Here is a 15,701-nt window from a genome sequence, read left to right on the forward strand (position 1 = left end):
AAGGTCTTAATTTCTCCTTCACATCTAAAGGAGAGCTTAGCTGGATACATTATTCTAGGCTGGTAGTTCCTTTCACTTAATAGTTTAAATATTTGATTCCATTTCTTTCTGGCTTGTAAAGTCTGTGCTGAGAAGTCCGACAATAATCTAATGGCTTTTCCTTTATAAGCTACCGTTTTCTTCTCCCTGGCTGCCCTGAGAATTCTTTGTCATTGATTTTCGATAACTTTAATACAATGTGTCTTGGTGAAGACCTTTTTGGGTTGTTCTGTTTACTTCTTGAATTCTAAGCTCCAGTTCATTCTTTAGATTTGAGAAATTCTCATCTATTATTTGTCTGAAAATGCTTTGTAGTCCCTGCTGCTTTTCCTCGCCTTCGGTAATGCCCATTATTCTTATGTTTCCTCTCCTGATGGTGTCAGCTAGTTCTTGTATTTCTCTTTCATTATTTTTTATTCTTTGGTTTTTCTCTTCTTCCTTTTGATTTATTTCTAGATTTCTGTCTTTGATATCACTGATCCTTTCCTCCATCTCTTTCCCAACCTTGCTATTTTATTTTTTAATTCTTGCAGTTTGTTATTTTTTATCTCCAGAAGATCTATTCTGTTCTTTTTGAGGGCTTCAGTCTCCTCGCTAAAGAACTCATTGTGCTCATCTAGTTGTTTTTCAGTTCCTGAAATTGTTGATATGATTTGTTTTGGAAGTCACTGACTCATTTAAGTCACCTATTTCTATGTTTATAAGTTCATTTTCAGGAGATTTTTCTCTTTCTTTCTGAGATGCCTTGTTACCTTGGTTTTTTATAGTGTTTAATGGACTATTTCTGTGCCTGGGCATTAATGGAAGTGTATTTTGCTGTGGTAGCTCTTATGCGCAGATCTCATACTTACATGTGCTGGTGTGCATTTTGGGTGTTTTTTGTTGAGTTTTAGATATTCGGCTTATTGTTGTTTCAAGGGGAGAGATCTGGGGACATCTCTCACTCTGCCATCTTTCTCCAGCTCTTAACCATTTTTAAGTGTGCTTACAGTTCAGTCTTTAAGAGGCTTTGCTTTCTGGTGTAATCATATTTGTAATCAGAGTTGTTGGACCTCTTTTTATTGCTTCTGAGGACATTTGTGACCTGCTATCTTCTAAGTTACTGATTCTAATACATTCCTAATGTTGTGCAACCATCACTACAGCCCATCTCCACATTTTGTTAATTGCTTCATCTTTTGATGGATACTTGGGTTGCTACCATGTTCTAGCTATTGTGAATAATGCTGTTGTAAACAGAGTGTACAGTTATCTCAATAATTGCTGGATCGTACGGTAATTCTATTTTTAATACTTTGAGGAAGGTCCACACTGTTTACTACAGTGACTGTACCATTTTACATTCTCACCATCAGGGCATAATTTTTCCATATCCTTGTCCACACCTGTTCTTTTGTTTTATTATATTTTTTTTGATAGTAGCCATCCTAATGGGTGTGAAGTAGTATTTTATTGTGGTTTTGATTTGCATTTTCCTAATGATTAATGATGTTGAGTATCTTTTCCTGTGCTTATTGGCCATTTGTACATATTTTTGGGGGAAATGTCTATTGAAGTCCGTTGCCCATTAAAAATTTTTTTTTTGCTGTTTTTTAAAATTTCTCTACATTCTGGATATTAATCTCATATCACATATATGATTTGCAAATATTTTCTCCCATTCTTTGGGTTGCCTTTTTCTCTGTTGATAATTGTCTTTAGATGCACAAAAGCTTTTAATTTTGATGAATTCTAATTTGTCTATTATTTCTATTATTGCCTGTGCCTTTAGTGTCATATGCAAGAAATCATTGCTGAATCCAATGTTCTGAAGCTTTTGCTCTAATGTACTTTTAACACACATATGTAGGTCTTTATAATTTGGCAGTATTATGTAACAATTCATTAAAATTTAATATTAGATCAAAAAGAAAAACTGTTAATATGTGTTACAGCAACATGGTTGCTGTGTTTAAAGGTGTGATGTAGGTTAGAAATGAAAGTATTCAGAAAAGAACTTCTTAGAAATGAAATTAATTATAAGATATAGAGTAAATCTATAATTTCTGTTTGTTAACTAATAAATAGCTGGACTCTTTAAAAGCCACTGTGAATAGAAGTTCCAGTGATTTAGAAGCTTTGAGGAAAAATATTTCCAAAATAAAGAAGGATATTCATGAAGAAACAACAAGGTAAGAAAAAAGATACATAAATATGTTTATAGTTTTTGACTACTAGAAAAATTATTTTTTTGTTAAATAACTACAAAATATAGCCACTAAATTACTAAATTAAAAAAATTTCCTGTTTTTTTAATGACAAAGACTCAGGAGCCTTAAATATATATTGGTAAGAAAAATCCTTATGGCCTAAGAAACCTTCTAGGCATATGAAAAAAATCTCAGGATAAACTAGTCATTGTTTGTTTTCATTAAATACTTTTTAGACATGTTTTCTGTTTTTCCTCAAACTCTTTCTAGGTTGCACAAAATTAAAAATCATAATCAGATTACAAAAAAAAAATTAAAGGAACTAACTGAGAAAACTATGTCTGTAGAAGAGAAAGCTACCAATTTGGAAGATATGCTGCGGGAGGAGGAAAAAGGTGTAAAGGTAAAGTTTAATTTTAATTAAAAAAATCACAGCAAATTTAGCAATAGTGAGTTTTGAGATTGGAGAAGTAGGTCTTTAAGAGGCTTTGCTTTCCGGTGTGAGCACAGTTGCAGTCAGTTGATGGACCTCTTTTTATTGCTTTCGAGGATGTTTGTGACCTGCTGTTTTGTTAGGCTCCTAATTCTGCGTTTGCTCCACTTTCAGCATTTAACTTTGGTGTCTCCTTTTAAAGTTAGCCCCTTTACCTTAGTTTCCATGCCTTCCCAATAATTACTTCCCAATAATTACATGTCCCAGCTTGTCATTCATATATATGTTTTTATATTACAAGCATACCTTGAAAAGTGCCCTTGTTTTACAACTGATTTCCACATGATTATCATCTTTTGTGTTTGTAAGCAAATTCTCCCTAGTGGTCTACATTCATTGCCTGTATTTCATCATCTACTACTACTATCTCTTTAACCTCTTGCGGCCTGGCACTGTTTATTGGTAAATGGCTCTTAAAGGCTATCACTTTACTACCTCTACTGGCATCCGCCCTTCTACCTTAATATCTTTGGTATGCTGGTAGCATTAAAATCAATTTTTGAGGAACTGGAAAAGGTTGGTTTACCATTTCCTCTTTGAAAACTTCAAAGTGATGGTGTGACCTTTCACTGTAGGCACTATTTCTTGCTTTTAACATTTTTTGAGAGGGGAAGTAGAGGGGCACCTGAAGATGGTGGCAAAAATCTCTCATTTGCTGAGGCTTATGTCAAATATGGTTTCACTTATATTTGGGTAGGATTGACTTCCTCACTGTGCTGTCGTGTGCTTAAAATTCCTGAGTAATGAAGTCATGCGGCAATCCTGATGAGTGGTATTTGAGTCCAAATTGTATATTATCTTTTTTAAAAGTTATTTGCCCCGCCAAGAGCATGATTTTTTTTTGTAGAACATGAAATGGGACAGTATTAGACCTTATCAGAAATCTGTAAAAACTGTGAAATTTATATGAAATAGAACTTTTGGTGACAGAATGAAAAACTAGTGACATTTTTCAAAAAATTAGCTGAATTAGGAAAAAAAAGTATTGCAGCATGTGTAGATGTGTAGTGATTGTGCTTTAGCAGGATTGTGTTCATAATCTTGGTTTTTATAGCTGTTAGATATCAACCCTATATGTTTTGGAGAGGTACCGTGTTATTCACCACCAAGCACTGACTTTAAAACTGCCAGGCAATCTTTGAGAAGGTATTAAAGCCAATGAAAATTGTCTATTATATGAAAGTAATGTATTTTATATAATTATATCAGATTATATTTCTTGATTTGTGAAAATTTAAATTTGCCAGTCACAGATGTCTTTTGTTTTATATCAAGGTTCATTGGTTGCTAAAGGGAAATATGCTTATCTAGATATAGGAGCACTGAGAGAAATTATTTCAACACTTAAAAATGATAACTTTCAATAGATCTTGGCATGGTAGATCTACTTGAAGCCTAGAATGTATTGGTTGTGAAGCCTTGAAATCAAGACAGATCTGCCTTCTGAGAAAGGAGCAGTGGGAGTGAGGGACCGATTTTCCTTCCTAGAGGGCTGCATATTTAGGGAGGCTGCCTGAAAACAGAGTAAGTAAGAGGTAGTGTCAGTAGTGTGATGGGGCCAGCCCTACCAGCTCACAAGAGCTGATGGTTAAATTTTCCAGAATTTTGCAAGTCAGCTACTAAACATATCTACTATTAAAAATTGAATTATATAGACTTACAATTAAGTAAATTCTATTAAAAACAAAAGTAATAAAAAGCACTCATCACTTCCAGATGATTTTAGTATTATCTATGTTTTTAAGATTACTTAAGATTACTTACATCTATTATATGTGTATAGTGGAAATACTGCATAATGGTCTACTGCATAATGGTCTACTACTGTGTATCTCTTTCCAAGTCCACATTTAGTAGAATCATGTTAGTAGCTTGCAATTGGCCATAGTGGGAGTACTTACACCATGGAAATCAGCCTCTTGTCCCTAACCTCTCATTTACTGGAAAGCTGGTGGTTCAACATTTCCCTGCTCGCCTCTGGATAGTACCTCGAAGAAGGTGGGAGATTGGGTGATGTGGTTTCTTCTCTGTAACACCCTCAATACATGAGTAAACTTTGTGAACTTATAAGCTGTGTGTCTCAGTATATGTTATTTTATAAGGAAACTATTGGAAGGGCCAAGTTCTAAGGCTAGCGTGGGAAAGAAATATGATGTACATAATATAGGAATAGAAAACTACGATTCTAGTCTCTAGAATAGACTACAGGAAATATTAGGGATTTGTTGAAATTGTGGGAAGGGCTTTATATTCTCAATGTTGGGGGGGTCATTTATGAGCCCCTTAATTATAATGTTTATATGATAAAACATTTGAAGCTATTATGATTTCATTTATCACTATTATTCTTATCATCAGGAAGTGGAAGTTCAATTGAACATAGTGAAAGATGTGCTATTTAAGAAAGTTCAGGAATTACAGACTGAGACAATTAAAGAAAAAGCTGTTGTATCAGAAATTGAAGGAACCCGTTCCTCTCTAAAGCACCTCAACCATCAGTTACATAAACTGGATTTTGAAACCTTGAAGCAGCAAGAAATTATGTACAGTCAGGTAAATGTTACTCTTATGAATATCTTCAATATTGGTTATAGTAATGTTATAGTAGTGTTGGTCAAGATACCGAAGTGTTCTAAGAGAACAAAGATTTCTAAGCACTCTTGGAGGGATAGACAGATCCTGATCATGGGATATCATGTTAGGTCACTATTTTTTCCTGTTCTGAAATAAACAGGTAAGAGGATAGACAGTTCTAGTGAGGGAGAACCATGCTTTAAATGAACCTGGGGCAACTGGACCTGGAGTAAAACAAAACAAGGAGTTGGATATCTGAAACATAGAAAAACCATGTGTTGATTCTTAGTTATGCAGACATAGGCTTTCCCACCAACCCTAGACCAATAGGTTAAAAGTATTTTTACAGTTTTTTCTCATTTGTTCTATTTATACATTCGTCTCACATTAATTTCTTAATGTCCTCCCTTTCTACATCTTAATTTCCCCATCTAAAATATTCTTAGTTTCTCAAAATTACAGATGCAAAAGTATAATTAAAAAAAAAACAATATAGGAATAGAAAACTACTACACTAGTAGAAGTTTTAAGCCTTTCATGGTTATCAACTTACGATATCATTTTTTTTTGTATCTGTTATAAAATGTACCCTCAAAAATTCATGTCCATGTATATCCAGTGGGTTTACTGAGATTCCATCATGATTGTATGATAAATACCTCCATATGTGACTTTGTTGTATTTTCAGATTACTTCTCTGTCACTATCATGTACCGTGGTTGTTGAAGAATAGGTTGCTGTTTCTCTCCTTAGAGTAAGAAGGATTTTGTCCTATAAATTACTGAAGGATTAAAGTGAGTTTAGTATAAGGTGACACCCAGGCTAACTCATAAGAAAGTCTTCATCTTCAGTGTATCTTTATATTTATAGAAATGGTTTTGACTATTTGTTTCTCTTAAATTATTTTTAAAAACTGTAACAGGATTTTTTCATTCAACAAATGGAACGCCGAATGTCACGGTTAAAGGGAGAAATTAATTCAGAAGAAAAACAATCCCTTGAGGCAAAAATTACTGATCTTAAAAAGACATTGGAAGAAAAAAAATCTACATTTGGCCTTTTGGAAACACAGATCAAGAAGCTTCATGTAACTTATCCAAAATATTTTTATGCTTCAAATATCCTAGACATTAGTCATTCTGTTTTAAGTCAACACGTTTCTAAGACTTTACTTAGGATAGATGATTGCCAAGCTGTCTGTATATATAACGAATGTATGAACTGATGTTCATATTTCTATACTGAGTATGAAAATGTAATGTTACCATTGATTATGCATTTATTATAAGCTAAATATATTACATATCTTTAGTATTTTGTTTCATTTAATCCTTACAAATGTCTTTGAGGGGACGATATTATTATTTTACAGATTAAATAACTTGCCCACAGTTACACAGGTAGCATATGAAGAGCTAAGATTTTAGCCCTTGTCCGTGTGATTTAAAACATTGATAAATTTCAGTTTTATATTATGCATCTGCCATAATAACTTGATTGCTTTTTTATAGGTTATTGTATTGTTATTCAAATATTTTACTTAGTTATACTATTTCAGATAACTTTATTTTGTTAAGGCGAAAATGTGCTGATTTAATCCTTCGGTATTTTGATGTTTATGGTAATATAAAACCTATGTTAAAGTTTAATAGGAGTGGACCTGAATGGGCTGAGAACTCTGAAGGGTGTAAATTTTATTTAAACAGCTGGAAAGGCCTAGTGCTGAGTGCTTTCTAGTGGTTATAGGAAGAATTGCTCTGAATTACTTTAGGGCTACAGAGGAGAAAGGGAAATATTAACTTTTTCAATTAAAAAAATTATTTTATGATGATAAAATTTTGATTTGAAATAGTTTGTAGCCTGACGAAGTATCTTTTTAACTGTTTCTTTGGTTTAGTGGGAGAGAGCATATATTTTGGAAACCTATGTTTTGAACACATGTTTAAGAAAGAATTGGTTTTGAATGTCAAGATTATACCACGATTGCTATTTTAACTTTTCTGAGCCCTAGTTTAATTATCTATTAAATGGAAAAGAAATACTTAATATTGTTTTAGGAAATTTGGGAGAATTGGAAGCAATGTATATCTTTTAAAAAATTTTTATTTTATTATTAGTTTCAAGTATACAGTACATTGGTTAGACATTTATATAGTTTATGAAAAAATCTACCTAATTGTTCTTTCTCTCCTGTGACTTTACATCTAGCCATTACATTACTGCTGACTGCATTCCCTATGCTGTGCTCCCCATTCTCATGACCCTCAAACTACTAATTTGCACCTTCTTTAACCCTTCACCACTTTATCCCAGCCTTTCAATCCCCCTCCCTTCTGGCCATCACAAGATTGTCCTCTATATTTGTGAGTCTGTTTTTGATTACTTTGTTCTTTTTGTTCCTTAGATTCTGCATATAAGTGAAATCATATGATATTTATCTTTCTCTGTCTGACTTATTTCACTCAGCATAATAACCTCTAGGTAGGATTTTATTTTATTTTTAATGGCTGAGTAATATTCCATTGTGTATATGAACCATAACTTCTTTATTTTATTTTTATTACAGTGACATTGGTTAATGAAATCTAGTAAGTTTCAGGTATATAATTCAACAGTAAGTTATACATATATTGCACTGTGTATTCACCACCCATTGAACCATAACTTCTTTATCCAGTCGTCTATTGATGGGCATTTAGGTTTCTTTCATTATCTTGGCTATTGTAAATTATGCTAGCATGAACACAGGGGCACATAGATCTTTATGAATTATTGTTTTGGTTTTCCTTCGATAAATACCCAGAAGTGCAATTGCTAGGTCAAAAGGTATATCCATTTTTAATTTTTTGAGGAACCTCTAGACTGTTTTCTATAGTGGCTGTTCTAATTTGCAATCCCACCAACAGTGTATGAGGGTTCCCTGTTCTCCACATCTTCACCAACACTTGTTCTTTGATTTATTGATAGCCATTATGACAGGTGTGAGGTGATATCTCACTGTGGTTTTAATTTGCATTTCTCTGATGATTAGTAGTGACCTTGAGCATTTTTTCATATGTCTATTGGCCATGTGTATTTCCTCTTTGGAGAAATATCTATTCAGGTCTTCTGCCCATTTTTTAAATTGGATTGTTTATTTTTCATTGTTGAGTTGTGCGAGTTCTTTATATATTTTGAATATGAACCCTTTATCAGGTGTATCATAAGTGAATATCATCTCCCAGTCAGTCAGTTGCCTTTTCATTTTGTTGATGGTTTTCTTTAGAAGCAGTGTATATCTTATCACTGTGCTAGGTATTCAACAAATGGTATTATTTTAATTATATACTATATGAGACTGTTAATGCTGCAGAAAGACAGGAGGGTGACCTGTGTATCTGAACATTTTTCTTGACCCTGGCCTGAATTGTTTCTGTTTTGCTGTGTGGAGATGGTTCTAGTATTCCTTCTTTTAACTGGGGTTCTGTTTGCTAGTACTTATGCAGTTTGCTAGTACTTATTTATGCCTATCCCAACTCTGGTTTTAACAGAGAGATAAATACATTAACAGAAATGCAAGTGAATTTTAAAAGTTAAAGTTAGCTACCCTTCTAATGAAGTTTTGCTCTCTCTCAATAGTAGCATCAGGTTGTAAAGTTGTTCATTCTACATTCTTTCTCCCATAACACCTATCTCTTATTTTGCATAATAGAAACTAATTTTTTCTGATTGAAAATCACTTTAAATTTATTTTTTCCATTCTAAAAGTTAATTTTATGAAATTACATCTTTATGAAAAAAAATTCCTCTTTTTACTGTCTTGCTGGAATCTTAGGTCCTGATACTTCAGAGAAGTACAGGTGATCTCAAAGGTAGAGGAAGGAGGGAGAGTAGTAGAGAGAGAAAAAAAAAGAGAGAGGAAAAGAGATAGATCTTGGAACTAGAAAGTTTTTGCTTTAGGTATTCAGAGGGAACTAAGAGCACAAACCTTACAATGGGAGGAGGGATACAAATAGGTATAAAGCTGGAAAACTGGTAGCTGTATATATGTACGATCCATTTATGCATCCGATGGAGTTAGATCTTATCTAGCATTCTTCTCTCTAGCATATGTGATTATCTATGAAATAAAAAAAATAATAATAATAAATACATGACACTTCTATGTATCGCTGTTGCCCATACTCTTTGCCAGCAACTTCTTTAATCCTCGCAGCAACGCAGGGAGGTAGGTATTGTTATCATCTCCATTTTAGAAATGAGGAAACAGGAAGAGTGGCCCACCAGTGTCAGAGGGCTAATATATAATTACAGCTGTTTGATTCCAGAGCTTGTACTGTTAACCAAGACTCTGTGGTCTCTCGCATTGTTAATGTTTTTATCTTCTGGGACTTGGATTGAATCAAATAATGAACTCTAGAAGGTGAGCCATGTATTGAACCAAAGCTTGGGCTCCCTCCTCCCATTTCTTTCCATAAATGGTGATCACTTAATAATTCAGGTTGAACTGTAACCATACATACTCAAAACTAAACTCAAGTATCAATAGATGAGAAAAATGAAAAATTTTAAATGTGAATATTCATATATATTATATTAGATACATTAGAACATAAAGAGTAAGATTTTTAAAAATCTGATTATTATAAATATTTAATGGAACTTATAACTTAATATATCATAATAGTACGTATTTCATATTATTATTTAAAAATATATGTACCTTTTTTCCTTTTTACAGAATGATCTTTACTTTATCAAGAAGTCAAACAGTAAAAATTGTGGTGAAAAACAGTTCCTCATGACCAAAATTAATGAACTAAACCTTTTCAATGACAGATCAGAGAAAGAACTTAAGAAGGCTAAAGCTTTTAAACAGGTGCAATAAAATCATATGTGTATATAATATTAAAAGCCATTGGATTAAAATTATAAGTTTAAAAATATAGCAAACTATAAACTTAATTATTTATATAGCTTTTTCCATTTTATTTTCAAAGTCTAATTTTAATCCAGACTTATAATTTTAAGTTAATAATTTAAATAAGTTTAATTTATTAAATTTTAAGTTAATAATTATTTAAAACTATAGCAAACTATAAAAAAGACAATAGGTCACTGTAATCATTGTACACAAGATAAACTGTTAAAGTATATTATTTACTCCCAGTTTTTTAAAGAAAATTGGCTGTATATATTCTATTTAAAATTTTTAAATATATTGTACATGTTTCTAAAACATTAATTCTTTAAAAATACTTTAAAAGTCTTATAGTCAATTGTATGAAGTTACTATAATTATTTAAGCATCTCATATTTTTTGGATTTGTATTTGTTTCCAATGTTTGGCTTGTCTAAATAGTGTTATGTTCTATGCACATACATCATTGTACAGTTGTTTAATTAGTTCCCTAGGATAAATACCTAGCTGTATAATTAAGGTTCAAAAAGAATGAATATTTTCAGTGTCTCAAAACTATTTTTAAGCCAAATTGCCCCCTAGAAGGTTCAATTAATACTCCCACTAGCAATGTGTAAACTTTCTATTTTACTCATCACCACCAAGGCTGGATATTATAGTTTATAAAATTGTTGTCAATTTTATAGGCAAACATGGTATCTCATTGTTTTTAGTCTTCATTTTTTAAATTGGTGACATTTTGAAACATTTTATGTTTAAACATAAAATTTAAAATACGTTTAAATAAAAGTGTTTAAAATACTTTTTTTTTTAATTATCCTATGTTCCATAATTTTTCTTTTTGGATTCCTAGTTTATTTTCTTGGCTCATATTTCCACTAGGGGGTTTATATTTTTTAAATTGTTTTGTAAAAGATCTTCATATGTAAAAATATTAACTGTCATATTGCCAATATTTTCCCCATTTGCTTTAAATTTTTATTCAGTTTTTTTGGACATAAACTTCTTTAACATCATATATTTAAGTATTTTTCCCTGTATAATTTTTATACTTAGAAACTTCTTTGTCACATCAAAAATCAAACAAATGTTTACTATTTCTAGTAGCTGCTTTCTAGTAGTTTCATCTCTTACATTAAGTTTTTCCATTTATCTGGGATTTATTTTTGGTACATATGAGATGTAGGAATCTTTTCTCCAACTGAAAAGCTATATTTTGAAATAGTAAAATCTTATATTCTGGAGTATTTGTTTCTGGGTTTTCTATTTTGAAATTTGATCTATTTGTGTACTCATACTGTACTCATGACTGAATTGTTTTAAAATAAAAATTTACTTATACATTATTTTGTGGGATTTAGTTTATAATATAAAAATGCTCATCTTTAGGACTTCATGTATTTTCTGGATATCTCAAGTTTAAATTTTGGGAATAGTTTCTTCCTTTTTTTTTTGGTAAAACTTGAATTTAAAATTGAATTATAATAAAAGACTTGGAATAGCTATAAATCATTTTCTTAAAAAGAAAAGAAAAACCAGAGTCATCATTCAGAGCAATCTGAATTTAACCCTCGTTAATATCATGGTCAATGGTCAAATTAGAAAAAGTTATATTTTCAAGTTTGATTTTGTAGCAATAAAAAAATATTTTAGTTTGAGTATAAAAATAAGTTTTTCAATATTTTATAATTTTTTTTATGTTGATAGGATTTGATGATAGAAGATAATCTTTTAAAACTTGAAGTTAAACGTACTCGAGAAATGCTTCACAGTAAAGCAGAAGAAGTTCTTTCTCTGGAAAAAAGAAAACAGCAGTTATACACAGCTATGGAAGAACGAACTGAAGAAATTAAGGTTCACAAAGCAATGCTTGCATCACAAATAAAATATGTTGATCAAGAACGGCAAAACGTAAGGTAATAATTAGAGTTTTTAAAATGCTGCTTAAGAATTTTGAAAACAAAAGGGTGATGTCAGAAGAGCTGACTGCTCTCTCCACCACCCTGGACGTCCATCTTTCTTAATCATTTGAAAACCTTTTGATATAATATATGGGACATATTTAGCCATCTATGCTTTTTCCTCTCTTTCCTTTAGCTAACTCCTCATTCTTAAGATTCTCCCTTTTACAATGAGATCGTTAATTCTCTTGGAATTGATTTTTTGTATGGTTTGTGGTAAGGGTTCATTAACGTATTTTCTCTTATGGATATCTAAGAACAGCATTTACTGAAGCAATTTTCCCCCAGAGGTTTAGCATGTCTTTTATAAAACTTATTCCTGGCTGTTATTTTTTTAAATATTACTATCAATGTTATCTCTTTTTAAAACATTTCGTTTCTGGTTTGTTGCTGGTATATGGAAATGCAGTTGATTTCTGTATATTAAGTGTCCAGCAACCTTGCTTAAACTCTTATTAATTGTAATGATCAATCTGTAGATTCTAATTTCTATGTAATTGCAAATAACAGTTTTGTCTCTTCCTTTCCAATCTTTATAGCTTTTCTTCTTCTTGCTGTATTTCCTTTGTTACCTAACCTCCAGTACGATGCTGAGTAGCAGTGGTGATTGCAGATACCTTTGCCTCATGCCTAATCTCAAAGGGAAAGGTTTTATTGGTTTATCGTTAAGTACGACATTTACTGTAGTGTTTTTTGAGATACTCTTTATAATATTAAGGGAGCTCACATCTATTTTCATTCTTTGTAAGTGATTTTTAAAATTCATTTAATCAGGAATGGATATGGACTTTTATTATATGCTTTTTCTACATTCATTGATATGATTGATGGAGCTCCTTCAATCTGTTAATATAATTAAATATATAATTAAATATATTGATTTTTCAAAGTTAAACAACTTCATATTCCTGGAATAAACACAGCTTGTCTGTCAGATATTACATTTTGTATACATCTTGTTTTTTGGGATGATTTTTTAATATAGTTTTTGCATCTATGCTTATAATTCTCCTTTTTCTACTGCCCTGCTTGAGTTATCAGGCTATCAAAGTTATATCTACTTCTATAATATGATTTTTGTGTGTTTCCTGTTTTTCTGTACTATGGAGAAGTTTGTAAAAGAGTAGGATTATACCTTTATTGAATTTTCAAAGACCTCACCGATAATGCTGTTGGAGGCCTGGAGTTTTAAACTATTGGTTTAAATAGGAGGAGGAAGGTTTTAAACTATTGGTTCAATTTATTTGTTGGTCAATAGAGCAATGCAGATTTTGTATGACTTCTTGAGCCAGTTTGGTAAGTTGTATATTTCTCTAGGAAAAATTTTCCATTTCATCTAATTTTCAAAGTTATTGTCACAAGGTTGTTCATAATATTTTCTTATTTGTTTCATGGATGCAGTGTTTCTAGCTTTCCATTCCTGATTTGGATTATTTGTGACTTCTCTTTTTTTGGGTGGGATAAATCTTGCAAGTAATTAATGAATTTTCCTTTTGGTTTGCTCATTTTGATTTTCTACTTCTGGAGAAAGATGCTTAGCTAATTAATTTTCGACTTTGAAGGCTAAAACAATTTCTTTTAAGTATTACTGTAGATGCATCCTACACAATTTTCTATAAGGGCCAGATACTAAATATTACAGGCCATGTAGTCTCTATTGCAACAACTCAATTCTGCCATTGTAGAGTGAAAGCAGCCATAGACAATATACAAATAATTATGTGCATGGCTGTGTTCTGATAAAACTTTATGGACACTGAAATTTGAATTTCATAGAATTTTCATAAAATATAATTTTTTTCTTTTTTTCAACCATTTTACTTTTAAAAATGTAAAAGCCATTCTTTGCTCATGAGCTGTACAAAAACAGGAGGCAGGCAGACTGCTGACTCTGAGTTTTTATTGCTGAGTAGGAATATTCCATTGTCGGCATCTACCCCAATTTATTTATACATTTACGTTTTGATGAACATTTGAATTGTTTCCAGATTTTGGCTGTTAGAGATAAAGCCACTATGAACATATGTGTGTTCTTGGAATGGACATGTGCTTTCTTTTCTCTTGGGTAAATACCTAAGAGTGGATTAGCTGGATTATATGGTAGGTATTTTTTTTTTGTCTTTCCTATCTTTCATTGGTTTTACTAAATTTCGTTCTTCTTTTTAATTGTTTGGAGGATATACATTCTAATTATAATTTTTTTGTTAGTTATTCCTAAATTAAAAAGAAACTTTAATCTTCCTATTTATTTATGAATACTGAAGATTAATTAGTTTCTATGGTTTTTCCCTCCCTAAAACAGGTAAGACTTTTTAGCACTTCTTACTGCTGTATTTCCTGTCTCCATCTTTCATGTATTGTTGAAATTACTGATTATAGTTTCAGGTCATTTTTTGTTTTTAATATTATGTCTATACTTTTTAAAGAACTCTTTTCTTATAACTTGCTTTAAACTGTAAAGCCAGTGTGCTAGCACTAATTTCAATCTAGTTATGTTTTACTTTGTTTCTTGGTTTAATATTCTTTTGTGCATCCCTTGTCATCTTATTTTATTGGATTTCCAGTTCATTTCTCTGGAGAATGTTTTGAATTTTCTTTTTTTTTTTTGGAATTGGTATTTTCTGAAAATTATAATTCCTTGCATGTTTAAAACAGGCTACCCTATATTTGAATTATGGTTGAACTTTGCAGGCATTGTTTCCTATTACAAAAAACTGTTGTTTATAAGAGGTCTGCTTCCAGGCTAATCCATTTTATTTTGTAGGGAACCTGGTTTTTCTTTTCTCTCTAGAAACTTTGAGACATTATTTTTATCTTTGGAGGTTTCAGTGTTTCCCTGTACATGTCTGGGTTTTTTATCTTTATTTTTCTCGTTTGACCCTTGGTGGCTTCTTTCATTTATTTCATTCAAGTCTTTTTTTCAGGTCAGGAAAATACTGTTAATATTTTTCTCACACAACTTTCTCTTCATATGTTGCTCATTTTTAGTGTATGTTGGCCTTAGATCTGTCTTCCAGATTTCTTAACCTTCTTCTCATTTAAAATTTTCCTTTTATTCTACTTTTTAAGATATTGTCTCCCTATTTCCCTGTTTTCTGTCTCCTCCCATTCCTTGCCCCACCATCTCTCTATATCATTAATTTAGTTTTTCTTCACTGCTTTTAAATTGAAAAGGGGAAATGATTTGCAAGAACTCCATTTCTTCATTGGTCCTTTCTTTTCATGGCAGCCCATTCTTGTTTTATGGGTGTTTTTGCATGCGGTGTCCTCTCATGATTTGGAAGACACTAATTAGAATACTTTCAAAGTTAGCTTCTATCCCATGCATTATCTTTGTTTCTCCTAGAGCTTGTTCTATCTTTGTTCATTTTGTTCTTTTTATTCATGCTGTTAGCTTTCTATAAATGTCTGATAGTTTAGGCTTTCTGTTATTTAAAAATACTTAATTAATAATCATGGTGATTGGTATAGCTAGCTGGTATTGGTTTCTTCTGCAATTAGATAGATCTCTTTCCCTACTTGGTCTGTTCTCTATATAGGAGGCT

General features: G+C 31.6%; 1 protein-coding gene across 2 annotated transcripts in view; it reads left to right on the forward strand.

Annotated features, from left to right (window-relative positions):
- The window catches only part of CCDC39 (coiled-coil domain containing 39), a 47,827-nt gene that overhangs the window by 20,418 nt on the left and 11,708 nt on the right, over positions 1 to 15,701 (forward strand). For both annotated transcript variants that reach the window (XM_011382938.2, XM_023526307.1), the window contains exons 8-13: positions 2,107 to 2,210; positions 2,499 to 2,631; positions 5,080 to 5,274; positions 6,218 to 6,382; positions 10,016 to 10,153; positions 11,903 to 12,111. In XM_011382938.2, coding sequence (XP_011381240.1) covers positions 2,107 to 2,210; positions 2,499 to 2,631; positions 5,080 to 5,274; positions 6,218 to 6,382; positions 10,016 to 10,153; positions 11,903 to 12,111 — 944 coding nt within the window. The remainder of the gene's footprint in view (positions 1 to 2,106; positions 2,211 to 2,498; positions 2,632 to 5,079; positions 5,275 to 6,217; positions 6,383 to 10,015; positions 10,154 to 11,902; positions 12,112 to 15,701) is intronic.

Source organism: Pteropus vampyrus, unplaced genomic scaffold (genome assembly GCF_000151845.1).
Source record: "Pteropus vampyrus isolate Shadow unplaced genomic scaffold, Pvam_2.0 Scaffold14, whole genome shotgun sequence".
Lineage (NCBI taxonomy): Eukaryota > Metazoa > Chordata > Mammalia > Chiroptera > Pteropodidae > Pteropus > Pteropus vampyrus.